This window comes from Magnolia sinica, chromosome 12 (genome assembly GCF_029962835.1).
Source record: "Magnolia sinica isolate HGM2019 chromosome 12, MsV1, whole genome shotgun sequence".
NCBI lineage: Eukaryota > Viridiplantae > Streptophyta > Magnoliopsida > Magnoliales > Magnoliaceae > Magnolia > Magnolia sinica.
Window position 1 is genome coordinate 10,674,584 of NC_080584.1, and position 27,349 is coordinate 10,701,932.

The 27,349-nt window shown below is 40.1% G+C and overlaps 1 protein-coding gene across 12 annotated transcripts in view; it reads left to right on the plus strand.

The window, feature by feature from the left end:
* The first annotated feature begins 2,995 nt into the window (after positions 1-2,995).
* LOC131220909 (probable LRR receptor-like serine/threonine-protein kinase At1g56130) overlaps positions 2,996-27,349 on the plus strand; it is a 49,857-nt gene continuing 25,503 nt past the window's right edge. For 3 of the 12 annotated variants that reach the window (XM_058215832.1, XM_058215836.1, XM_058215837.1), the window contains exons 1-8: positions 2,996-3,166; positions 7,072-7,255; positions 9,549-9,620; positions 11,306-11,377; positions 11,799-11,870; positions 13,849-13,920; positions 27,116-27,187; positions 27,270-27,341. In XM_058215832.1, the coding sequence (XP_058071815.1) occupies positions 3,064-3,166; positions 7,072-7,255; positions 9,549-9,620; positions 11,306-11,377; positions 11,799-11,870; positions 13,849-13,920; positions 27,116-27,187; positions 27,270-27,341 (719 nt within the window). In that variant the 5' untranslated portion in view covers positions 2,996-3,063. Of the gene's footprint in view, positions 3,167-7,071; positions 7,256-7,953; positions 8,091-9,548; positions 9,621-10,519; positions 10,747-11,305; positions 11,385-11,798; positions 11,871-13,848; positions 13,921-27,115; positions 27,188-27,269; positions 27,342-27,349 lie in introns of those variants that run through there. The other 9 variants (XM_058215834.1, XM_058215833.1, XM_058215835.1 and 6 more) reach the window with 7 other exon arrangements.

Here is a 27,349-nt window from a genome sequence, read left to right on the forward strand (position 1 = left end):
ACCGATACACGGTGTGGATATATGGTACATCAATTAAGGTGAGCCCTGTGCTTAGGACCACACCATGGATATATGAGAAAGCTTCGATAGAAAGGTACCAAAGACAACGGAAAGTGGTGGTTAGTCTGGTGAAAGAAGCTTCAAAAAAGAAAATTTTGACAGTGGTAGTTAGTACAAGACAACGGAAAGTGGTGGTTAGTCTAGTGAAAGAAGCTTCGAAAAAGAAAATTTTGTCAACGGTAGTTAGTACCGTGGAAAAAGTTTCTAAGAAAAAAAATTTCGGAGGTGGTGAGTCTTATCAAGAAAGCTTTCTAGTGAAGAAAGAAATTGCTCGATTTCTCCTTTTAAAAAAATAAAAAATTTCAAGTAAAGAAATAGGGGCATTATTATTCCCAATAAAATCTCAAAAGTTGCACTTGCAAGGTGTGATGGATGATACTAAGTCACTTAAAAACTACACATGTGACAGATGAGTAGTCAGATAAAACTAGTCAAATAATAGTTGCAACTTAGATTTATCATGAACAAAAAATTACTTTATTTCCTACTAAGCTTGGTTTGCGTTTACAAAATCAAAATTATTTAACAGTACTCATCTCCACGACAATTGATTGCATGCTGACCCTACCAGTACCAACGTTACTACTGGTTCTTTGACCATGTACTTGATCATGATGTATGTCTTATCCATGTCGTCAATCCTCTTTTTTATCCATGTTGTCCATCCTCTTTTTTTTTTTTTTTTCTTTTGTCTTGGTTTTCAATTTATTTCAACACATGAGATAACAAAAAGCATATCCAAATCTTGGGTGGAACTCACCACGGGAAATGATGGTGATTGAAAACTGTATATCATTAAAACCTTCTTAGACCCCGCAAAAGTTTTGGAACAATTTGATATTTGTGTTTTACCTTAATCGAGGTCTATGTGGCCCAATTTATGGGTTGGATGTCATATGGCAAATAAAAATAAACAATCGGCCTTAGGAAGTTTTCAAGGGTCGATGATTAATCATCGCTATTTCCTAAGGTGTGGTCTACCTGAGATTTGATTCTACCTCTTTTTCTGGGCTCATGCTCTAAAATGATATGTAAAATTGGATGAACCTTATGACCACTAGCAACGTTGGTACTAACAGGGTCTATATCCAATCTGCCTTTCACTAAAAAGTGTCCACCAATTCAGCGGCTAGGATTACTTAACTCGTCTTGACTTGAATTAATATTAGTCACGTGCATAATTGTTGAGTTTCAAAGTGATCTGGTATCATACAACTCTTGGTAAAATAATGTTTGGGTTGTCATATCAATCATATAAAATGTTGTATTTGTTTTATACCATTTGAAAAGCATCGATGGAGATTCCCTACACCTTGCAGGTGACAATGATTTAGAGGTATCTTAGGCCATCTAAACTAGAGGTCCCATTGTAGAGAATAATATATTGTTAGGAAACTCCATAATTTTTCATTTCATGTGTAAATTAATGAGACTACCAATATAAAATATATAAAATATTCAGTGGTTGATAATTACTTTCAATATATATATATATATATATATATATATATATATATATATATATATATATATATATAGGAAAAGGTACTATACGCTCCACCTCACGATTAGCTCCCATGAAACCGAGCTGTGTGGGCTCCACCGTGATGTGTGTCAACCATCAACATCGTGCATTTGATGGGTACCCTCTAAATTATGAGATATCCCAAAAATCAGCCGTATACTAAACTCAGGTGGACCATCCCATCTAAAATCATGTGAAACACCGTTAAAACATATAAAAGTACTTGGTGGGGCCCACCTGAGTTTTGAATGCTTCTGAAACTTGGTCTGAGCCCTCATGAAAGTGGGACACACATAATGGATGGGCTGGATTTGCAAACCACATCTCGATGGGCCCAAAAAACTGATTATGAATATTTTAATGGTGTATGGCCCTCTCCACTTCTGTATGTGGTGTGGACTACACAAGTCACGGATTGACTTATTTTTGAGACCCAGGCCCACGATGGAATAGTGCATCTGACTTATGGGTTAGATGTTTGAAAAGCATCACAGTGGGGCCCACACAGCTCGACCTCATGGGACGGTCTTGTAAGGTCGAGCGTGTAGTACATTTTCCATATATATATATATCATTAATTATTTAAAATGTAAAAGGTAAAATTTTTATAAGAGAAACCCTCCATGGTAAAGGAAAAAAACCTTATAATAAAAATAATGAAAGCATAATTATTAAGAGACATCTCTTACCCGCTTAAAACTGTAACATTTAAAGGTGGATTATAAGCAACAATAAAATAAATTAAAATTTCACAAACACTTGGACAAAAAATTAAAGAAATCCATTTTGTTAAAGAAATTCCATGAGTTTCAATGTAAAGATTTAGATAGCAGAAGACTCATTGTTTTTTTTTTTTTTTTTAATTTTTATTCCTTTAAATACAAAAGTTATTCTTATTATTAATATTATTTTTTTCTTCTTTTTATCTTATAGAAAATTGAAACTCTGAGAGTTATTATAAGTCTCAATCCAAGGAAAAAAAATAATAATAATCCATTTTTATTTTGTTTTGGCAAAATACCAAAATACACTTTTACATATAAATAGATTATTTAAGTCCACACACGTGGGTCCCACTTCCATGTGAGGAGGTACCCCAGTACATATATCTAAAATTCCACTGATCCAAGTAATCATAACCCTTCCAAATAGTGTTTGGTTTAAATTTAAATTAACAAAATCATATATATATATATATATATATATATATATATATATTCTCGGTGTAAATTTTCGGTTGTACTCCATACACGGCTGGACCAGAGATTTAGACGATATGGATTTCCCCAATACCGTGAGAGGTGTAGGTTTGATGAGTAACCACTATTTTTTAAATGGTGCAAAACTAACATAGGAGTGTAAGCTACCTTTTAAGGCCTCTCCAGTCCCACTCGCTCACTCCTCTGCAGTGCCACTCCCTCACGCCTCTGCCGATTCGAATGCTGTAGAGACACACACACACACACAGAGGGGCAAAAATGAAAAAATTCATGTCAGTTTTCGCCCTTGGTTTGTATTGTATTTACCTTTTCTGCCAGGTTGAGAGGTCCCAAGCTCAGGCCAGGACAGACCCATCTGAAGGTATGCCTTATTACCTCTCTTGTTGACTTTAATTCTACTCCTTCAAACTGTGATTTCTAATTCGTTACACGTACCATCCTGGGACACGTGTGCAAGATCCAATCCATCCATCAGATGGGTACCAGTATGTAGATGCCTTGGCCCAAAAATAAGGCCAGTCCAGTAGTCAGGTGGGCCACAGTTTAGGAAAAACATGTACATCTGAGAAAGAAAAACTTTTTATCACCTTGGCCCACCTGATGAGTGGACCAGATTTATTTTTGGGCAAGAACATAAACGACGACCGGACATGCCTGATGCGTGGCTTGGATAATTAGGAAACTTACAGACTCTAATTGATTGATCTGGACCGTCCATTAGCTCGAACATGCATTTCATGCTTTTCCATTAAAAAATCGTACCGATCCAACAATCTTGATCATCTGATCTTTGGGATGATCAATATCGTTTGCATAGAATAAGTTCAATCAACAATTTGATCTATCTGTCTCTGGGCCAATCATGGATTGATTAGTATTCACTTAAGCAATCCTTACCATTCCATCCATGGATTCAAGAACAGATTGTTAGGGGTTGTTTGGATGGTGGTAAATGGTTTAAGTTGTAAATGATTTACTATTAAATCATTTACTGGCTGTAAATGATGTATAACCTGTCTGTTTGGCTTTAAGTTGTAAATAATTTACTAGTAAATCATTTACAGTGCTTGGATATCCTGTAAATGGTTTATATCCTATAATTGTGTATTCACAACTGAGATAGTTTAGAGAAGTTATTCATTAAAAAAACATTCAAATGGCATATAAGAGTGGATTTTAAAGTGGATCATTGGGTTAAGCTCATCTCACTAAAGCCTAGGGTTGATCCTCACATAAAACCAGGCAGTAGGTGAGCCATAGAAGTGTGATGAATTGATGATTGTGTGAAATCCATATAGCACATCTGTTGTGCTAGCTCATATTATGATGTCAAGCCAAAAGGAGGCATATCTAATGGTCAAGTAGGCCATAACACAGGAAAACATGGAGATGGGTTACTGACTGTTGAAACCATGACTGCCCTTCTCTCTTTCTCCCTTTGCTCGTAGCCCGCACCTTCCATACAATTTCTCCCTTTTTTCCTCCCCCTTCGATTTCTCCTACCTTTTCTTTCCGCCATCCTCTTTTTTTGTGCATTTAACATGTTACTTCCTATAATTTTTTTTAATGGCAACAAAAATTTTATTGGAAAAAAGCCAAAAACTTCAAATGAGGAAGAAAGTGATGATATGAAATCATCCCAATTTGGCCTCAATTACAGAGGATCAAAGCTCTAAAAGAAAACCCGGAATTTCTTCCCAATTGCATCCCTTGTAGTGAAGGTTTCCAGAAGCCCAAATATCCTCCTCCCTTTTGCCCTTTGGAAAATCACTTCAGCCCCTTCCGACTTCTTGTTAAAAATCCTAATATTTTGTTCTCTCTGTAGGTACTAGGGACCACAACTCTGACAAGAAAGATATGCCCCATAGGACTTTCATCATTTTTCCTCTAATTCTCCATTAACATGTTTGGGAAACTCCCTTAATGGACCTGGGTTACATTGATGAATAGTAAATATATTAAAGGAAGAAAGTGGCTTGGTATCTATATCCCATCCATCTTTTTGCCTATTTGGTTCCATTTCTCTGTAAAATACACAAATTTATCAAACCTGGCATGCAGTGGACAGTCCTTAGTTGATGGTGAGTCAATCAATCTATGACCAACAGATGGCCCACCAATACATTACTTATCATAATCCCACACCTAAGAACCATAACCATCTGCACATTGACAACAAAATAACTTAATGTAGCAAAAATTTAAGCACTTTGGGACCCTGAAATGCAACAACAAGAACCCTTCAAATTCCAATCCCTAAAGAATCCACCAATGACAATTTTGTCAGAAATGCTTCTTTGTCCACTGGATGCCTATAAAAAAAAAAAAAAAATTTGTTTGTGCAGATTGTCTTGCATGGACAGGCTGCCACGAAAGACAGACTCATCGCACATCACCTACCAAGTAACCTGATCCGTGTTCTGTATGACTTGGAAGATGAAAATCGTATGCATATTTTATATTGCCATGATTTCATTCAATGAAATTGTTATTTCGTTACTTTGTTCCAAAATTAGTTGCAGGATTCTTCTAACTAGGCGCTACTCCTGCTTCATTCATGCTTCAGAGTTTGGACTCTTGCTCCCACTCCCGCTCGCTACCTATTTCTACTTGTTTGCATTCTAAAATAGACACTTGTCCACTCCCATACCCGAATTTTTTCTGCTTTGCTTCCTGCTTTGTGCAACTACGGTTCCAAATACACTTACCAGACCTTGAAAACCTTCAATCCTTCTTCTCCAATGGCATATTGCTTAGTCAGCTCAAGGCCACTCTAATGCTACTTTGAAAGTTTTACCTTCCACTCTATGGATCTGGTTAGAGAGAAACAACCGTATATTTTGAAATCAAACCTTTGACCATGAGCCAGTCCTTTTAAAAGGAGAATGCAATGTATGTGAATTCTGTTCTTGATTTAACTAGAAGAAATCCTATTCAGAGCGTATTTAGTCATCCATCATCCCTAGTCAAACGGTAATTCCTGATGGCCCTGATTCTTTGAACTCAAACTTTGATGGTTTGGTTTCAATTATGTTGCTCATGCAGGAATCGGTGGTATCATCAGTTTTCAATTATGTCGCTCTGAAGGAAAATTTATTGCTTGTTTTAGACTTTTAGTATGAGATTATAGAGAAGGAAATGCTGTAGCAGATATTCTGGCAAAATCTGCTACTTTGCACTAATTGAACAGATTGCCGAATTCCCACCTTTTTTTACTGTTTTGTTAATGTAGATATTTCTGGTTGTATCGCTGTAAGACTTTGTTCTTAGCTAATAGAAGTTATTACACATAGACCTTTTTTTTTTTTTTTTCTTTTTTTTAAATTTTAAAAGAAAGAAAGAAAAATAGCACTAGGCTCCTATGGTAGTATGCCGCCATTTTAAAAATAGTGGTGGCCCTTCTGTATGCATGGCATAGTTGTACAACAATCCAGATTGTCCAAATCGATGGCACAATCATGGTTGGGTTATAGCCCAAAAATCACACTGAGAAGATGATAGTAATCATCTGATTTGGCCCTGGATTTGGACCATTCACTAATTTACTTTAACCACCTATTTGATGGGCATCAATTAGATGGTTAGGATTGCTTGGTTTATGTGATTTTAGAGATATGCTCCATCTACAGCGTGCCCACAATTTGGATGCATTGGATAGCGTGGTACATGAATGCCATATGTGAGGAAGATGAGTCGCCACCAAATCATAGGAGTCTATCCCCAAAAATAACAGAGGAAACATAGGATTTTTGACTTGAGGATATGCACAGGATAGTCGTTTTTAGTTTGGATTAGTGGGCCCAAGGCTAGCAATTGCTGGGTAGTGTGATGGGCTTAGAAGGCCCAGCCATTTTGGGCCATGCTTGTGCTTAACTTATAGCCCACAGGGTGGGCCTAAGCATAATATGTCTCATAGTATGTTAGCAATGAGGTTTACTAATTCTACATGCGTGTGGGAGCTTTGCGTGTCCCACCCTCAGGTAGAAGTGCCAAACTGCCAATACAAAACATATGTGTGAGATCTGAGCCTTCCATCAGGCGGGCTACACTATTAGGTCTCAGGTCCTAAGAATCAGGCCATGTGACACCTCTGGTGGTTCATAGCATAAAAAACAGATGGATGGCCAAACAAAATAGTTATTGTCAGTTTACTTTGTACATTTTTGCCCACCTGATGAGTGATATGGCCTGATTCTTGAGGCATAAGATCTAATCTTGTTTCTGTTTAGTCACTAACACCTAATAAATATTTTTGTTGGATGGCAGTGAGGGCGCTGAATGCCATATTTCAGAAATTTGGTATTTCTTCCGACCCTGCCTGGAATATTACTGGTGATCCATGCACCGGAAGCGCCATCGATTCTACAAAGGTAGACAGCACCAACATCAATCCGGCTATTAAGTGTGACTGTACGTTTGATAGCGGGACCACATGCCACTTGAAGGAATTGTACGTGCATACTCTCATTTGCTTAATTTTCCATATCGTGTCATTTAATGGTCAATGTGGATTAGGTGCTTTTAGTCTTCGTGACTGAGTGGGCTGCACTGCATCTATGCTTCAAAACAATGGTTGGGCCAGTCCACCACTGTGTGCGCCATGGTTGCCTTCGAATCTGTAGTTCTAAAACTTGTTATCTTGACTTGAATCAACTCAATTTGACAAGATTTCAAGAGTCTCTTAGGAACTCGCTTGTCAGTTTCAAATTGACGAGTCTCATGGTGACTCAAGCTGAATCACTTGGAAGTGAGTTTCAAGCTGCTAATGAAGCAAACACCTGTAATCACCGTACCGCTGACTGTGGATTTTCTTAGTTTTGCTATTTCATATTCCTTATTTATTCAATACTATTTATTTTTTTAAATATTTAATTTAATTATTGAATATGAAGTTGATTTAATTATTAAATATGAAGTTGAGTAAGATGAAGACTCGATCGAGTTGACACTGGTGGAGATCAGTTCGAGTTGAATTATCGAGCATTTGAGCTGTGGTGGAATGCGGACTGTTATCCTTCCTTTCTGAACCTTTGTTTTTTCTTTTCTTTTCTTTATTTTTTTGGCCTAAATGATGAGCACATTTGACTGATTTTAGGTCAAGGAACGTTACAGACTTATAGCGAGGCCCTGGTTGATGCACAGTGCAGATCTTGCACATATGGCATGTGTGGGGTGGATGATCAGGCACCTATCCTGTTACTAACTACTAAGCCCAAACATGCAACTGGTGAAAACCCCCCAACGCCTTTGCTTAGGTGGCTCCTAGTTTCTGGGACCAATCACAGGTTACACCACACATATGGCCCTTGTGTACAAGAGCTGGATCATTCACTTTTCAGGCCTCTACATGGATGGTCCATTGCCTGAGACATTGAATGCGGATCCTAGGTCATTTGTTTATGACTCTCCATTTTTAGTCCTCAAAGGTACTGCTATTGTGTACTTGGGGGCAAATTTACTTCTACCCAAACCATCCAAATAATGGGTGGCACTTCAGATGTAGGTCCATAATCAGATTGAATGGAATATTTTAACCGCTTAGTGACGAGCATTTGTTTCTTGAAATTGGACCATTGACTATTTTCTATTCTAATCGTCCACTTGATGGCCTCCAATTGGACAGTTATGATCATCAGTTCAATGTGCTTTTGAGTCATGACCCATCTACAGTGGTTCCAATTTTGCATTTCTTTGACTGAACTACAGATATGCCACATCACAACCCTTTTTTTTTTTGTGTGTGTGTTTATCGACTAGGGCACATGTTGTCATGTGTAGAGTTGTTGTGCACATGAGTGTGGATCATCATACTCTGCCAGCTTATCAAATTATCAACATGGTACTTGACTGCTCCGACCAATTTCACGAAGATTATGCGAAAGGTGCACATTTAGCATCATGTGCACTATACAGGTACTCCCCAGTGTGTCAGATTTCATGCATGTAGGACCCATTCTTTCATGATCCAAACTGTTGATATAATGGGCAGAAATATGGATGGGAAATGCATCGGACTCTCCCAAAATTTGAAGTTTCTGACCCTTTCATATTGTGACAAACAAAGACATGGTTGGAGATCCATGGCCATCACATGTGTCTCACTGTGAGCATTCCTGAACGCAAAAATTAGGTTAGAGCATTCATCAAGTGGGCCATGATATGTGTTGAATATAGGCCGTCAGTCATGACTTTCCTATTCTTCCATCTTCTCTTATAAGTGTCTCTCGTAGTCGTAATAAGTGGATCGGTCTAATTTTTAACTCTGGACATGTTCATGGTGGTCCCCCACTAATTGATGGTCTGGATCTCACATGCGTGTGCTTTGCTGATCGCCTCCCAAATCTCTCCTCATCATAATTACATGGTAAGCACACATGCAAACGCTATACCTTGTTGAAATCATTAGCCCCACTATGGATGGAGTATAGGCACAAAGTCATATTGATTGGATGATACTAAGCTCTGTTGAATTGGCATCATTTGTTGATTTTGAACTTTGACCATCTTTCACTTTAGCTGTTCATTTTAAGATTGTTCATTTGATTTGCTTTCTAAGTAATATCCTATCTAAAGTGACACCTGCTATTTGGCTGTTTGGATTGAACAAATATGTTTGTGACATGCACAGTGGTTGGCTGCATCCATTAGTTCATCAATCATCAGACTCTGCCAGAGTGTAATGTTTTTTTATTCTTTGGATTTCTTTCTTTCTTTTATTTTTCCTTTCATTTTTTATTTTCCAGGAAAATGTATGAGTTGAACATAAATGGGCAAATTCCAGAGGAATTATTGAATCTGACTTACGTCTATAATCTGTACGTACGGTTTCTTTACATTCCTGATTTGCAGTTTCAATCTTGAAATCGAACATCATACATGTAGCACATTGATCTAGCTGCACTTATATGTTGGACATGCAATAGTTTGATCAATGATCAGGACACTCACTTGGTGGGTTCCTCTGTGGTTGGATCACTGTCTTTGAGGCGCACGGATTGGATGATTCTGCCTTTTTGAATGATGTACCTTTTAACTATTCACTCTGATCATTGCAGATTCTTTTTTACTGTACATTTTTTAATCTACTGATTGCATGGTTAAGGTTTTCCGATCAGTTTGATTTATCTACCCTGGTCCATTACATGGTAGGACTTGCCCAATGAACTGCCAGAGTTATGGTCTATTGTGCCTCACACTTAATTTTTTTGTGCTTTCTCACATTGATAATCTCAGAGGACGGAGGCTCATTCAACTATTGCATATTGCTGGGCCCGTCCTGGATGGGCCACGGCGCAAAATTTGTACTGGTCAGGTGATTCTAACTGTCGGAGCAACGGACTTTTCCCCTGCTGAATATAAACCATGTGCTGTTGTTGTTTTTATAACAATTCATTTACTGGCCATGAACTGACAGGATTTATCTGTTGGTGCATCTTGCACCATGCCCATCCATGGTGGGGCCCATCAGATGAAATTGTTCCGGCAGCATTTGGTGGTGATTGGTGGCCCCTCTATTGGGGCAGTGGGGTCTATGAAACAGTGCCTGACTGTACCATGTAGTAAATGGTGCAGCCCCTACAATGAGAATGTGAAGTGCACTGCCACCCTTACACTTTCCAAGGTACTCATCCTCAAATGTTTTAATCTGCAGAACATTTGTAAGGAATGAGCTACTGAGATGGACCCTATCATGTAGATGCACGGGACAAAATCGAGATGGTCTACTCATCTAATTGACTGAGGTGGTTATCAGGCAGCCCACATAATGACCAGATAGGCCTCTTTTGGGCCAGGTTATTTGCATGGTGGGGCCTGTCTGATATGTGCCTTTCGTCTGTCACTTGTGTGCAATATTGGCACATGTGAGCAACATGGACCAGGAAAGCACCTCTGCCAGTGCACTTAGCAGGTCTCCCCCTATAACTCAGAAGGTCTACCAAGGTATTGGGCAGTCCAAACCGAGCACTTGACAGGCCACCTCACGGCTGGGACAGTCCTAAGAGATCATAGTCCTTGGGTGTTTTTAAGCATTATATGAATCTATCTATTTTCTTTTTCTTCTTCTTCTTCTTCTTCTTCTTCTTCTTTTTCTTTTTCTTTTTTAGCTTTTTTCTTTTTTAGTTGGAGCTGTTGCTCAAGGATTTTCTCAACTGTCCAAAATTAGTGATTGATTGGATGGTAAATGGTAATGACTAATGAGTTTCCAATTGGTGCATTGTTTGGCTATAGCTTATCTTAGAGGTGGCCCACAATTGGATGGTTAGATTCATCACCATATCAACTGATCCAATCACACCATACAAAAAATAGGCAACCATCCAAACATTTCTAAACCCATTTGCTGGCTTGGATTGGACTGATTTTTGGGGCGTCCCATATTCATGGTGGGCGACCCTGCTAGATGGATTGGACGCTGTTAACACACCACAGTGCACCCCACAGCAGCTAGTAACACAAAATTCTCATCTACAACTAGTTACTAAAGCATCTTCTTCTTCAGGAATATGGCCCGAAATTACTTAACAGGTCCATTGCCTGCATTCATCGGCAACTTAACTACCTTGCGATACTTGTAAGTTGTAAGTGACTTTGTTCTTGAAGTATTAAAAAGACAAGTTCTTATCTATAACTCAATTCTTTAGTAACTTGCCATGCATACCAGCCTTTCAAAATCTCAATTCTGGGCAAACTCCCTCCCTCCCTCCCTCCCTCCCCTAAGGCTGATATACTTGATAGGAATATGGCATGTCACCGTACAGTGGGTTTTAAGTGAACATTCCTCCATTAAAAGCTCATCACCATTGTTTCATTAATACCAATGTGGTGATTAAAGAATCCCAACGTGCTCTACTATCTCAAGATCCTTTCAAGTGTGGGCCAGCGAATCATTGCCTATACATCAAATAGAGTTAGTTTATGCACTTGATGATGTATTTATATTCATCTTCATTCTCCATGCTACTAACATTTTTTCTTCTTCGTAATCTTATCAGGACCTTTGGTATTAATAAATTATCCGGGACCATCCCAAAAGAACTTGGAAACCTTCGAAGTCTGATGTCACTGTAAGATATCCTTTGGTTTCATAGTACTTCTTTTATGACATGAAAATGGTCTAACGCTACAGGATGCATGGATTTGCTATTACTGTTACAAGGATTGCTATAATACAGCTCACCGTACAGACATGGCAAATTTGTGTGATGGTTGGGACTGTTATTGATCTTGCCGGCCATCGCATGCGTGGGTTAATAGGCCAAAAATCATAATGATTGGATGCCTCTGATCATTTGGTTGTTGTTAGTTGAAGTAGGGGATGGGGCATGTGCAACGCACATGGAGAGATTAAGGAAGAGAGAAGAGGAAAGAGATGGAGAGAGAGGCTGAGGCTACATGCAGGTGTGCAAACACAAAGTGTGAAGGATAGAAGGGTTCAACAGTGGTTGACCCATCACAACTTTTTCAGAATTTGTAGCCCACTCAAGATTTTTGATCTCCGTTGCCTTTTTGGGTGACTTCCTAACATGAGCCAGTGCAACAGATGTACCGAGTGGATGTCACAAATTCATCACGATGGGCCCTGCAGAGCCTTTGTCGCATGGCTCCTAACACAGTCTTCTGTGCAAGCTGCATGTAGAGAAGAAATGGGAATGAGCTACATTCAGGAATGAGTTAAAAAGGACACAAATACCCAGGGGTTGAAGGGCTACACAGATGACAAAACCAAAAGTTTTGTCCCTTTTCACGACTAATTATAGGGGTAAAATTGGCCAAAGGCTTCACCTGTTATATATAGCATATATGTGGACCTTTGCTCAACTGTTCCTTTTGTAGGATATTCTTTAGATGCAACCATTATCCCATCCCCTGGCTTTGGTATATGGCCTATAGACGTGGTGGCTCGCTACATCAATAATCCTAATCACCCCACTTGCTTACCATATATGATGAGGAGGGTGCTGCGGAGACTTTATATGATGCATGCTGCATAATAGCATTTCTAAGATGTCATTCCTATTGTCGTTCTTACTATTACACAGTGAGAGGAATCATAAGACGTGACCCAATGGATTTGCAAGGTTTATGCATGATTACAATTCTAATGAGTTGGGCTGATGGTTTGGTAATTCAACCGTTGGTCTCTTGCATTCCACGGTGGATGGACCATGCTTAAAAGATCTCCCAGATTGGAAGACCCTAGTCACCAGTCTTTGGACTTTCTGCATTTTGAATGTGGACCATTATAGCATTTCTCTTCTTAACAGTCAATTCGTATGCCACCAATTGAATGGCTATGATTCCCTGTTGAGGAGATTCTTGGCTCATGGTCTATCCATGGTGGGACACAATAGTTCAGGGCTCTAGTTTGTTGAACCATGGGCCCTGCTTTTCAGAAATGCAAACCCACAATAATACTATGCAAAGCCTTGGTTGTGGGACACAATGCACAATTCTCTTTTAAGATGGATCTTTGATCCATATGATTATACAACAACTAATAGGATCATTTTATAAGGTTATAAATATGCCCTTGAATTCCGTTTGATTTATCCTTTCACATTTCTAATTACTTTTTGAAGATTGCGCAATTGACCCATACCACTCATCTATGTGACATATGTGTCTGAAAATCCAATATTTGTTTACTTTCAGAAAAGCTTTGCAGGGACAGTATAACTTGGTATGGTGTTGCCTAAATGGATGTAGGACTCAGTTTATTTGATAGATCATACCCAAAACCTCCTATCAATGACTTCTATATGTTGATTGGGTGCTTTGCTGCACAATCCTTATATCCAAGTGATGCTCCCACTCCAAATCGTGCTTTGGACTCGTATGATTATGCTTGCTAACATTTTGAAACATATGCTTCTCCTCTCTTGCACCTGAATTTGTTGCTGCTTTGCTTCACACTCCATGTAACTGTATTTGGGTGTTAGATGCAACATGTAGGCAATCTCCAACATTTTAGGTGTTCCTAATGTTGGCCTATATCTTCTTTCCATTTACAAGTTTACCAATCTGTTGTTTTTGTGTGTTCAGGGGTTTGGGTAGTAATGACTTCACCGGTTCTCTTCCCACTGAGCTAGGGAATTTGGTCAGACTTGAACAACTGTAAGTTGATATTTATTTTTCTAATTTCTTTCACCATGTGTGCATTTGGATGCTCTATTATAAATTAATTCAGTAAAGTGGAAACGACCAAAGGGGGTGCGGCACCATTTTGATTCATTCTACCAAATCCCTAATCATGTTTCCATGTGTTTCAAGTTGGATTTGAAATGATTGTAATGGTTTGGTGATTTGGAGAGGCTAGTCCCTCATTATGAATGGAGCAAGGTTAGCCCCATGTTGGTCATTTCCTCTTTGTCACAATGTATCGCACCCTTGGGATACAGATACGTATCGGTTATCGCACGGGATATATCGTTTGTATCGCATAGTTTATCGCACTTTTTGGGAAACATGGGGAAACATTAGGAAAATGGTTGAATTTTTTAATGAAACTTTGGGGATTGTTAAAAAGGCCCTTAATACACACTTTTAATTCATAAAGTTTCAAAAAAGAAGTGTACATAACAGATTTCCTTTGTATAGGGTCCTAAGCTATGCGTTGTCCGATTGAACTAAGACAACTATATTCAGTATCAACCCCGTCCATCCATTTTTCCATATCATTTCAAGACATTATCCAAAAAATAAAACAGATCCAATAATTAGGTAGACCATACCATAGGAAACAATGGTGATTGACCATTAATGGGCCACAAAAGTTTTGGATCAAGCTAATAGTAGTTTTTTCTCTTCATTCAAACCATAAATTTATCTGGTAAAATGGATGGACGGAGTGGATAAAATACATGAATTATAGTGCGCCCATAAAGTTTACAAAGTACACCCCTCATTAGGGGATCCACTTCCCACCATACTAGGGTGGGGCGTTGATCGTATGCAAATTTCCTGCCATATTCCTTCGCTCAAAACTTAGGTGGGGCCCTCTGTGATGTTTATAAGAAATCTACCTCGTTCATTCATTTTTTGAGATCATTTTAGCACTTGAGAGCAAAAATGAACAGAATCCAAGACTACAGTGGGCCACACTAAAGGAAAAGGTGGGTAGGAAAATTCCTTACCGTTGAAACCTTCCTGGGTCGACAATGATGTTAACATGCCATCCATACCGTTCATAACGTTATTCCTACATGGATGAATTGAAAATACAAATATTAGTCTGATTCAAAACTTATGTGCCCCCACGAATATTTCAAGTGTGGATGTTCAATCCTCACATTTTTGGCACACTTGAGTATTAGATCCTACTCATTTTTTATTTAATGTCATAAAATGATCTCACAAAACGGATGGATGGAGTGGATTCCTCACAAACATCAATGACAGGCCCCACTAAGGTTTCAAGCGCAGAAAGGCTTTGGCAGAAAATCCTAGTATTCTGCTGACAGGGCAAGTTGTACAAATATTTCAAAGTTACATGGCCCCACAATAATGTATTTATTATATCTACACCGTTCATGCATTTGGAGAGATCATTTTAGATCATGAACCCAAAAATGAGTCATATCCAAAGCTCAAGTGGACCACACCGCAAATAGTAGTGGGGGACTGATTGTCACCATTAATATATTCGAAGGGCCCACCATAATGTTTATTTTCCATCCAATCTGTTAATTAGGTGACACGGACCTGGATGAAGAGGAAAAATAAATATTATATTATCCAAAACTTCCGTGACCACCAAAAGGGTTTCAATCGTAGACGTTCAATCTACCACTGCTGTTTGCATTGTGGTCCAATTGATCTTTGGATCTGTCTTATTTTTCGGCTCAAGCCTTAAGAAGAGCTCGCCAAATGGACGAACGGTCTGGATATAACACATAGCTTATGATGGGACCCACAGAACTTGGTGACGTCAACACACAGCTTGGTGGTGTGCGCAGTACTGGATTTTGATTAAAAAAAAAAAAAAGGGTGGGGTTGCGGATTGGCTACTGACGGGTTGAGTAGCTACTGAATCTACATTACCAAGTTCCGTGGGCCCCACTATGATGTATGTTTTGTATCCACACCGTCCATCCATTTAGAGAGAACATTTTATGCCATGAACCTAAGAATGACTAAGATTCAAAGCTCCAATGGACCCCACCACAGAAAGCGGTAGAGATAGTGACGCCCACCATTAAAAACTTCTGAGGGCCACAAAAGTTTTCGATTAAGCTGATATATATTTTTTCCCTTTTATAATATATTTTTTAACTTATTAACGGGTTGGATCTCAAATAAACATCACGGTGGACCTTAGGAAGGTTTCAACGGTGGATGTCACTTTCTCCACTGTTTTCTGTAGTGGGGTCCATTACAGATTTTTTTCTGCCTCGTTATTTGACTCATGTCCTAAAATGATATCTCCAAATGAATGGACCGTGCGGATATAACACATTCATCATAGTGGGACCCACGTAACTTGGTGACGTTACTTCAGTAGCTATCTCGCGACTCAACCTGTCAGTAGCTAATCCGCGTCAAAAAAAAGGCTCGAACGACCTTTACTTTTTAAGCAGAGAGGGTTCCGGCTTCCGGAACCCTAAAATTTCTCCCAAATCGGCAGAACCCTAAAATTTCTCCCAAATCGGCGAAGATGTCTCGGGATTTCTCTCCAAAATCGGAGATTTTATTTGTGGAAACCTAGGAATGATGCTTCAATTCGAATGGCCCGCCAAATGGAAGCTTCCGATCATGGCGATCTCTTCTACAGGTACCGAAATCCACCCTCAAATTTTTTTTCCCAATTTTTTCGGATGATGATGTCCGATATCGTCAAAATATCGTGCGATATCGACGATATATCGGCCGATATCTAGATTTTGGGTTTTTTGGTATCTTCCGGGGGTTATCGCGAGTGTATCGTCTCGCAGGGGTGCGATAACGATAATATCGGCCGATATATCGGCCGATAGTATCGATATTTCGAACACTAGCCCCATGTTGGTCATTTCCTCTTTGTCAGCTTGGGTTATCAAAATTCCTCTCTATTGAGCATGCAAATGCATGTTTCATCTCCTTCAAATCTGTTGCAGATTTCAGTTTTCCAGTCAACAAAATGAATATATTTGGTGATATTATTTATATAAATTCTCTTCTAGAGTTCTTTTGGTATGACATTCTTGTAAAGGATATGTGTGGAGGAGTACTTATTCTTCTTCTTCTCAATGATGAGACTGCAAGAATCGACTTTCTTTTTCTTAGAAACTTTCTCAAGTGGACACTGTGTAGATGCAGCGGAGTTATGTAAGCAACAGGTAGCCACACATACGCATGTTATTCTAAAATTCTGTATCTAAAACAATGTTACATGGATCACATGTCTCTCTTGTACGTGGCACATGATTGGGTATGCAGTATGCTAATTATGATGCATGCTCATGGAAATAATTAAACAGCGGAAATAAAAGGAATAAATGATCTAAAATTCTAATAGTAATCATCATAACTGAGAAAATCATAAAGGAAACATGCAATGGAGCGGGCCATCACTACAACCATGGAGTATGGAATTCAATTACTACTTAGGTTGGATCCGGCGAGGGATGAGACCTCCCGATCTTGCATGGTCACACCCAATCGATCAATGAAGATCACTAGTCCGAAGAACCAAGAAGTTTCTCGGATTAGGGATTTGAGAATTTGGGGATTTAGGGTTTAGATCGATTCTCAAGATTTTGATCGAAGAAGAATTAGCCAAAACTGAAAAATAGAAGGAAGAAAGTTATTACCTTGAGGAAGTTGGAGGGGCACAAGAAGAAATTAGAAGAAGAAGATCAAGGGGAGAGAAGAAGCACCATTAGAGAGAAGAGAGGAAGGAGGCAACCAAAGGGTTTGCTTTTCATTAATCAATAGTTGAAATTCGTGTTTAGGGCTTTACCCCACTTAAATAAGCAAATAAAGACATAAAATTACTAAAATACCCCTAGGATAAGCAAATAAAGATATAAGATTACTAAAAGACCCCTAACTAAGTCAAAAAACGCGCAAATAACATAAGTATGGAAAAGTTTGGGCAATCGGTCTTCTTTCTCCAATCTTCCTTCACATGTGTCTTCCCTAAGTGGGGTCTTCTATATGTCCAATCACATGTGAAAGGTCTTCAGCTCCTCAATATTCGCCTATCCACAAGGACGGCACTTGTGGTTGGCGCTTTCTTCGTTGGTACACCTTGAATGCACCTGTGTTCGCATCAATTCCCCTCGGGTGAGAAAAACTCGACTCCGACGAGTTGAAACTTTTGTAGCACTCGAGTAGATCTGGACCAATACCCTGCAATGCGTCGCCCGATACGTTGCCCGACAGCCACGTAGATTCAGACGATGGTTTGTTTTTCCACCTGACAAGATACCTTTGGAAACCCCCATCTCTCGTGGATACTATCTCGTCATCCAAGATTTCCTCAATTGCTTCTTTATGGGTAATGGGTGGAGGAGGGGGTGGAAGGGGTTGGGTAGCAAACTCAGAAAAAGGCCATGAAAGGGACGATGTATCAACAATGGGAGTATGGGCACGGACTAAATCTTCCACATTAAAAGTTGGATTAATGCTCATTTCAGGTGGAAGGTCAACCCGATACGCGTTGGACCCAACCTTTTGTAATATCTTGAATGGTCCAGCACTACGCGCTTGTAATTTCTTTGCAGATCCTTGAGAGAATCGCTCTGGCCTTATTCGCATCATTACAGTCTCCTTCTTGAAATTCTTGCACTCTACGATGAGAATCAGCTGAAACTTTATAATCATCATTGCTCTTATTTAACCGCTGTCTAATATGTGTATGCAAATCATGAATAAGGAGTGCGAATACATCGGCTGACTCGGAAGACCTTTGGGTAACAGACATAGGTAAGAGATCTATGGGCATTCTAGGTTTATAACCACGGACAATTTCAAAGGACTCAACCCTGTAGATCTATTAACTGACCCATTATAAGCAAGTTCAGCAGTTGGTAAAATTAGGTCCCAAGTCTTAACATGTTCACCCACTAGACAACGTAGAAGATTTCTAAGGCTACGGTTTACCACTTCAGTTTGACCATCTGTTTGTAGGTAGTAAGCAGTAGAAAATTGCAAACGAGTTCCCATAATGTGCCACAGTGTCTTCCAAAAATAGCTAGTAAATCGAACATCACAATCAGACACTATGGTTTTAGGTAACCCATGGAGACGCACCACACCATTAAAAAAGAGACGAGCAACATGAGACGCATCTGACGTCTTCGAACATGGGAGGAAATGCGCCATTTTAGAAAAACGGTCCACAACGACAAAAACGGAATCGTGCTTTTTTATAGTCTTGGGAAGCCCGAGCACGAAGTCCATACTAATGTCCTGCCACGGAGCATGTGGCACTGGCAATGGCGTGTACAACCCAGTATTTTGCTTTCTTTGCTTTGCCAGCTGACATGTTCGACACTGCCCTAAAACTTTGGCTACGTCTCGCTTGAGGCTTGGCCAATAGAAACGATCTTCCACGAGGGCAATGGTCTTATCACGACCAAAATGGCCAGCTATCCCTCCTGAATGAAGCTCCCAGATGAGGAATTCACGAAGGGACATACGGGGAATACAAAGTCTGTCTCCCTTGAAAAGAAAGCCATCTTTAAGAACATATTCACCCATAATATGCTGGTCACTAGAGAGCGACGCGTAAGTACCCCCAAAATCAGGACATATGGGGTATTCATTTTTCAGTTGCTCAAATCCGACTACCTCTACACTCAAGGAGTTGAGCAACGCCACTCTCCTACTAAGGGCATCCGCTGGTTTGTTTTCAACCCCGACCTTGTGTTTCAAAATAAACGAATATTCCTGAAGAAACGCTACCCACTTAGCATGCCTTGGGTTGAGTTTCTTCTGAGAATGCAAATATCTCAAAGCCTCATGGTCAGAAAACAAAACGAATTCTTGCGGTAAGAGGTAGTGTCGCCAATGTCTCAGAGATTGCACTACTGCATAAAATTCTTTGTCATAAGTAGAGTATTTTTATTTTGCCTCATTTAGTTTCTCACTGAAATAGGCCACTGGGTGTCCTTCTTGACTCAACACTCCACCTATACCAACACCAGACGCATCGCACGCTACTACAAAGACTTTAGAAAAGTCAGGTAGACACATGATAGGAGCTTCCACCATCTTGCCCTTAATTTCTTTAAAAGCATTGACGGCAGCTTTAGATCACACGAACTTTTCCTTTTTCATGCACTCGGTAATGGGAGCCATGATCGTGCTAAAACCCCTAATGAACCGACGATAAAAAGTTGCTAGGCCGTGAAAACTTCGCACCTTATGAATGTTCCTTGGTTCTAGCCACTCAACTATGGCCTTGACTTTTTCAGGGTCTGCGTGCATCCCTTCAGATGGCACTATAAATCCTAAGAACACAACTTGGCTAGACATGAATGCAAATTTCTTAAGATTAGCGTACAACTTTTTCTTCCTAAGGACACTACAGACCTTTTTTAAATGTTCAAGGTGTGATTCCTTAGTGGTACTATAAATAAGAATATCGTCAAAGTACACCACTAGGAATTTTTCCATGAACGGCCTCAAAGTTTGTGTCATCACCGGCATGAAAGTACTGGGTGTGTTAGTCAAGCCGAAGGGCATGACCAACCACTCATACAGCCCATCTTTCGTCTTAAACGCCGTCTTCCACTCATCTCCTGGGCGTATATGAATTTGGTGATATCCACTCTTAAGGTCTATCTTAGAGAATATAGTAGGCCTGGCCATCATGTCAAGTATATCATCAAATCTAGGTATAGGGAACCTATACTTGACAGTAATTTTGTTTATGGCACGATGTCCACACACATGCGCCACGTGTCGTCTTTCTTTGGCGTCAACAATGCAGCACGACACACGGGCTCATACTCTCTTGGATGAAACTCTTTTGCGAAGCTCATCAACTTGCTTCTTCAACTCTGCATGCGCCGGGGTTCATTCTGTAGTGAGGAAGGTTCGGTAGAGTAGACCCGGGACAAGATCAATAGCATGCCGTATGTCCCTCATAGGTGGCAACTCATTCGGTAAGTCTTCGGGAAATACATCACCGTATTCCTTTAGGACCGAGGTCACCTCACAGGGCAACTCTAATGGAACCTCAGGTGTAATTTCTCTAGCCACAAGGGCATACACCATAGAATCCTCCTTAGCCTCTTTTTCAAACTCTCTTGCGCTGATTATATGTAAAGACTTAGGTTTGGATTTCCCCATTTCTTTAGGCTCACTTGCCTTCTCATCCTTCTTCTTCCCTAGTGTATTCTCAGGTGGCATGGGATTAAGTTTGATCTTTTTACCATTATACATAAAAGTACACGCATTCGAACGGCCAAAGATCGTGACATCATTATCGAATAGCCACGGTCTACCTAGGATAACATGTCCCACATCCATAGGTAAAACATCACACCACAGGGACTCTTTGTATGACCCAAACTCAATGGGGACTAGACATTGGGTGACAGGTAGGGATGTCTTGTCAACCCAAGAAACTTTATACGGGTCTGGATGAGGTGTGGATTTCAGTTTTAAGCGATCTAAGGTGCTAGTGGAAATCACATTCTGACAACTTCCACTGTCCACTATCACCTTACAATTCTTTTCACCACACTTGGCAATAGTGTAGAAGATAGTGCTTCGACGCCAGTCAACACTACTTCTAGACTGAGCTAACACACGCCTGACTATCGCAAGCGTTGCTTCTCCATCCACTTCTTCATCAGTAAGTCCTCCTTCGGGGTGATACTCTTCAACTTCATAATCACCCTGGTCATCTCCACCCTCGTGGGACTCGCCTATAACTAAGGCTCTCCCACGGCTCTTCGTAGACACGATTAGACATGTGGCCAAGGTTGCCACACTCATAGCACCTCACTTGGCTCATGTTACTAGGACCGGCACCAAGAACCCCTTTGCCCTTGTCCTCCCTAGGCCTAGACGGAATGGTCGCTGTGCCCTAGGTTGACCACCAATATTAGGTCTAGTTCCTTGGGAACTAGATCTAGCATCTGGAGTCTCGGGACTCAAAACGACGAACGACAAGAGCCTTCAGATATTGCTCTAACTCCTGTACGACTTGATATGCTTCATCTAAGTCCGTTAAGGGCCGAGTAATAAGCTCGCGCTGAAGATCCGCACAAAGGCCCGTCTTAAAACGCGAGAGCGTTACTAGAGGGTCTTCTCGGATATCACATCGCATCACATACTCTTCAAATTTAGCGATGTAGTCAGCGGCAGGCATTGACCCTTGGCGTAAGGATTGCCATTGGTCAAGGAGCTTCTGACGGTATGAGAGAGGAAGGTACTTCTCCTTCAACTTCTCTTTCATCTCATACCAATGTGTGATAGGGGCTCTACCAACTCTCTCTATCCTACACTCGGTGTTGGTCCAGAAGAGCTTGGCTTGACCCACAAGCTTCATCTTAGCAAACTGCATTTGACAGTTTTCTGACATGCCATACCACTCAAAGTAGTGGTCCATGTCAGCAACCCAGTCAAGGAATGCCTTGGGATCCAAGCGTCCATCAAAACTCGGGGCCTCAACTCTCACACTCTTCATCGCACGCTCATCTGGATCATAACGGTCTTGATGACCACATGTGGCTCGTGCCTCTCGCACCACACCACGACCGTTACCACGATCTCTATCCTCACTACCACCACGTGTGGTAGCACGTTCTTCAATGATTCCTTCCACTTGGGAGTGCGCATCTTCCCCTACAGCGGGGTTTTCCTTTTGGGACGCCTCTAGTTGCTCCACCTTAGTCATGGTAGTGGTAATTTGGTTCTCAAGGCGGGCAAACTCACGCCTTTGACCCGCTTCTAGGGCGGTTATCTTTTGTATCAATTGAGCAAGTTGCTCAGATAACTGCTCGTTATTCATGGTAGGTTGAAGTCCGAAACCTCTACCTCTTCTCGTGGGCATACAATGAAGACTTGAACCAAACTCTACCTAACTAGACTACTAGGTGTTATGACTTTCAAGATGAATGCGATGAATGCAAAACTACTATGAACTGACACAATTAAGTTGAAACAGGAAACAACTCAAATCTGAAAATTTTCCAGATTAGGAACTTTCTAAAATTGAAAAGTTTCTAAAATTGAAAACTTTCTAAACCTGGAACTTTCCTAAGTTAAACCTAAAAATCGAAACCCTAATTTGATAACTCGATCTAGACAAAAACCATGCAAACCTGTCTCTGATACCAAATTTGACGCAGGACAGCCCTAATTATGATGCATGCTCATGGAGATAATTAAACAATGGAATAAAAGGAATAAATGATCTAAAATTCTAACAAGAATCATCATAACTGAGAAAATCATAAAGGAAACATGCAATGAAGCGGGCCATCACTACAACCATGGAGTATGGAATTCAATTACTACTTAGGTTGGATCCGTCGGAAGGATGAGACCTCCCGATCTTGCATGGTCACACCCAATCGATCAATGAAGATCACTAGTCCGAAGAACCAAGAAGTTTCTCGGATTAGGGATTTGAGAATTTGGGGATTTAGGGTTTAGATCGGTTCTCAAGATTTTGATCGAAGAAGAATTAGCCAAAACTGAAAAATAGAAGGAAGAAAGTTATTACCTTGAGGAAGTTGGAGGGGCACAAGAAGAAATTAGAAGAAGAAGATCAAGGGGAGAGAAGAAGCACCATTAGAGAGAAGAGAGGAAGGAGGCAACCAAAGGGTTTGCTTTTCATTAATCACTAGTTGAAATTCGTGTTTAGGGCTTTACCCCACTTAAATAAGCAAATAAAGACATAAAATTACTAAAATACCCATAGGATAAGCAAATAAAGATATAAGATTACTAAAAGACCCCTAACTAAGTCAAAAAACGTGCAAATAACATAAGTATGGAAAAGTTTGGGCGCTCGGTCATCTTTCTCCAATCTTCCTTCACATGTGTCTTCCCTAAGTGGGGTCTTCTATATGTCCAATCACATGTGAAAGGTCTTCAGCTCCTCAATATTCGCCTATCCACAAGGACGGCACTTGTGGTTGGCGCTTTCTTCGTTGGTACACCTTGAATGCACTTGTGTCCGCATCGGGTATGCAGTATGCTACTTCTTCCAACATGAGGTACATGGGTAGGCTCTTATGGGTTGCTCCAATACGTATATTAAGGGACTGTTTGGTAGAAGCAAAAGTTCAGCCCCTGCTTGTCTGGGACTATCATCTTGTCCCAGGATTTTTTTTGCTTTGCACCAAAATCAAGAAAACTGCGAACTTGGTCTCTCTCTTTTTTTTCCCCTGTTGGAGAGCCTTTTAGGTTCCTAAAAAAATCTGAGTTGCTTGTCTCTATTATGGTATGTGCCGGACTATTTGGTGGTGGCACACATGTACCACACATGCCAATGGGTCTCAAGTGACACCATCCATCTTCAAGTGCCACAAATGTGACACAATCGACCTTCAAGTGCTTTTCATGTGCTGCATGTGAGAGCCGTACCGAGCCGTGCATGCGAAGAATATGCCATCCATGTGTGCTACCATAAATCATCAAGCGCATCACATTTGCCACTGTATATCCTCAAGCACCACCAAATGACCACTTTGGATATCTTTGGTCAATAATTCATGAGAGTGGAGAGATGAAGAGGGATGTTGCCCATAGAATTCAAGCGGGGTAGAAGAAATGGGAATGTGCCTCTAGTGTTTTATGTGATCGTTATGTACCACTGAAACTGACAAGGAAATTTTATAGGATGGCTATATCACCAGCCTGCTTTATGGGACAAAATATTGGGTAGCTAAGGAATACCGTGTCCATAGGATGAGTGTAGGTGAAATGAGGATGTTGAGATGGATGATTTACTAGATAAGGAAGGATAGAGTTAGAAATGAATGCATTCGAGGGATTTTAGGAGTAGCACCAATAGGTAATGAAATGAGGGAAAGTTAACTTATATGGTTCGGTCATGTGCAATGGAGACCAATAACTGTGCCGGTTAGGAGTGAGTCGGTACAAGCTGAAGGCCCAAAAGGATGTGGGTGGAGGTAGTAAGAAAAGACTTGATGACCAATGGTAAAACTAAAGTTATGGCTGGCCCCAATTAGTTGGGATAAGGCTTAGATGATGATGATATCCTTGAGCACCCTGCATGTGCCACCCACCATCATACATTTTCAAGTGCCCGCACACCCAATAATCCTTGCTTATTCCAAGTGCTTGACAAACAACATCAAAATAGTTTGTCTAAGACAGGTAGCTAAGCCCAAATTGCTTAAATCAAATAGTTTGTTCAAGACTAAACTATTGTTGCTACCTAATAGGCCCTAACTTTGTGCAATATAGTTTTATATATGAACTAATATTGCAATATTTATATGAAGTGATGAATGTTACTGCCATACATCTTGCATAGCCGACCCTAACTAATTAGGACAAGGCTTAGATGACGACGACGATGATCCTGCATCCATAATGTTATATTATGTGTGCTATTGCCTGAATCAAAGTATAAACCTCAACATTTTGAATTTGCAAATTAGTCTACAATAAGAGTATATAGCCAGAATTTTGGGTTTGTAGAAATAGTGATCTAGATAGCAAATGACCTATAATCCTGATTGCATGAATCAGAATGGAAAAGGTAGGTGTTTTGGTGGTTAGGTAACATTAATCTAAAGTGCCCAACTGTATCCATACATGTATTGGTATTTACATACCCACTCCATATTTAGTATCATGATGAAAAGGAGAAAATAAAAAACATTTAACTGAGCAATTTGTTTGGCTGAACAAATTCTAGAAGTGGTATGCCTTTGGCAGTCTAAACCACTCATGTGGTGGGTCCATTAGATAGAAGACACACCAACGATGTCTTTGCTTCATGATCCTAACCATTTGATTTGGTCCCCAATAAATGCGGACCATTGGTTATAATTATCCACTTGTGCACCCCCATTTCTGTTGCTTGGATCATTTGAGAGGGAAGATGTTTTGGCTTGGCATATTCCATGATAAGGCTCTTGATAATTGTTTGAGTTTGAGTTACCCAAAGGGGGGACCCATATATTACCATTTCTTGGTAGAAAAATTGTTGTTTCCTATGATCAATCAAAATTTTCTTGTGCCAAGGAGCCTTAATGAAAAGGGTGTCAGGGACTTGACATCTCTACTCATTTTATGAAATTCTAGAAATCTTTGCAAAATGATATCTACACCCACTGTCTACTCATTCTTTCTACCTTAGGTGACACTATATTTGGTGCTAACTATTGACAACCTTGAGGGTGTTAATTATTGACAATCTTTAAAAAGGTTATTGGTGCTTCACAACATTTGCGTGATGTGCTTGAATGATGCAGAATCAATTAATCATCTTTTCATCTATTGCCCATTCACTCAAAAAGGTGTGGTATATGTTCGTTGCCTTTTTAAATATGTTGTTGGTTGTGCCGAGGATAATTGAAGACCTCATGGCTTGGCATGGAGGAGGGCTTGGGTAGCAAGGTTTGATAGTGCGACAGCTGGCCTTTGTTGTAGCATTATGGGTCATTTGGGGGAAAGAAATAATCAGTGCTCCCTCAAAAGAATTCCCCTAAATGGGATTCGAGTCTAGTACACCCATTCTTCTCCGCTATGACATTCAAGTTGGCCATACGCATTGCCAACAACCCGGTCTTTCGTGAATGGGCCAAACAAATAGAAGCTGATCATCACTTTTTTTTTGGGGGGAAGAAGATGACAGGGAAATTACTAACCATGCCGTTCATCCAATCAAAGGATCAATTAGCCAAAAATCTTCATGAAGGCTTCTAGGGGTATTTTGGGCTAGCATCTTAGATATACATCAGCTTGAGGGTGTGTGTTAGAAGTGTACCTGTATTTGTTGCTTCTGCACAGCACCATACTATTCTGAGGCACCAAATAGTTAGTTGCTCCTCTAGCGCACTGTATCTAGCGTTTATCTTTTATTATTTGTGATCTCTTTTTAATCTCCCTGATCTCTCTTAGCTCTTATCCATGTAACTTCTGAGCAATATTACTAAAGGGAGGGAGGATACGAACCACCTCACTAATTCTCTCTCAAGTTCTTCATTCCTTCAAATTCTGTAGTATCCAATCTTTTGGGCAACAATTGGAGCATGTGATCTTTTCTCGATACACTAAGCGTTGGCACTAGATCGCCCCTATATAGTTTTCAAAGTTTTCAAAATGAATGAAGAGAAATCACAGGGAGAAATCTTACAGTCAAATCCATGATCTGCTTTCACTTTTACAGTTACATTGATAGTTCTGGACTGAGTGGTGAAATTCCTTCAACGTTTTCCAACCTAAGAAACTTGCGGATCTGGTAAGCGATTGTGATTATACCATTCTTTCAATTCATGAAATTATATTACCCCAGAATTTACATGGAAGTTCTTTGGTTTCAGGCGGGCATCAGACAATCAGTTCATGGGCAAGATACCTGACTTCATTGGGAAATTGACAAATCTTACCTCTTTGTAAGATA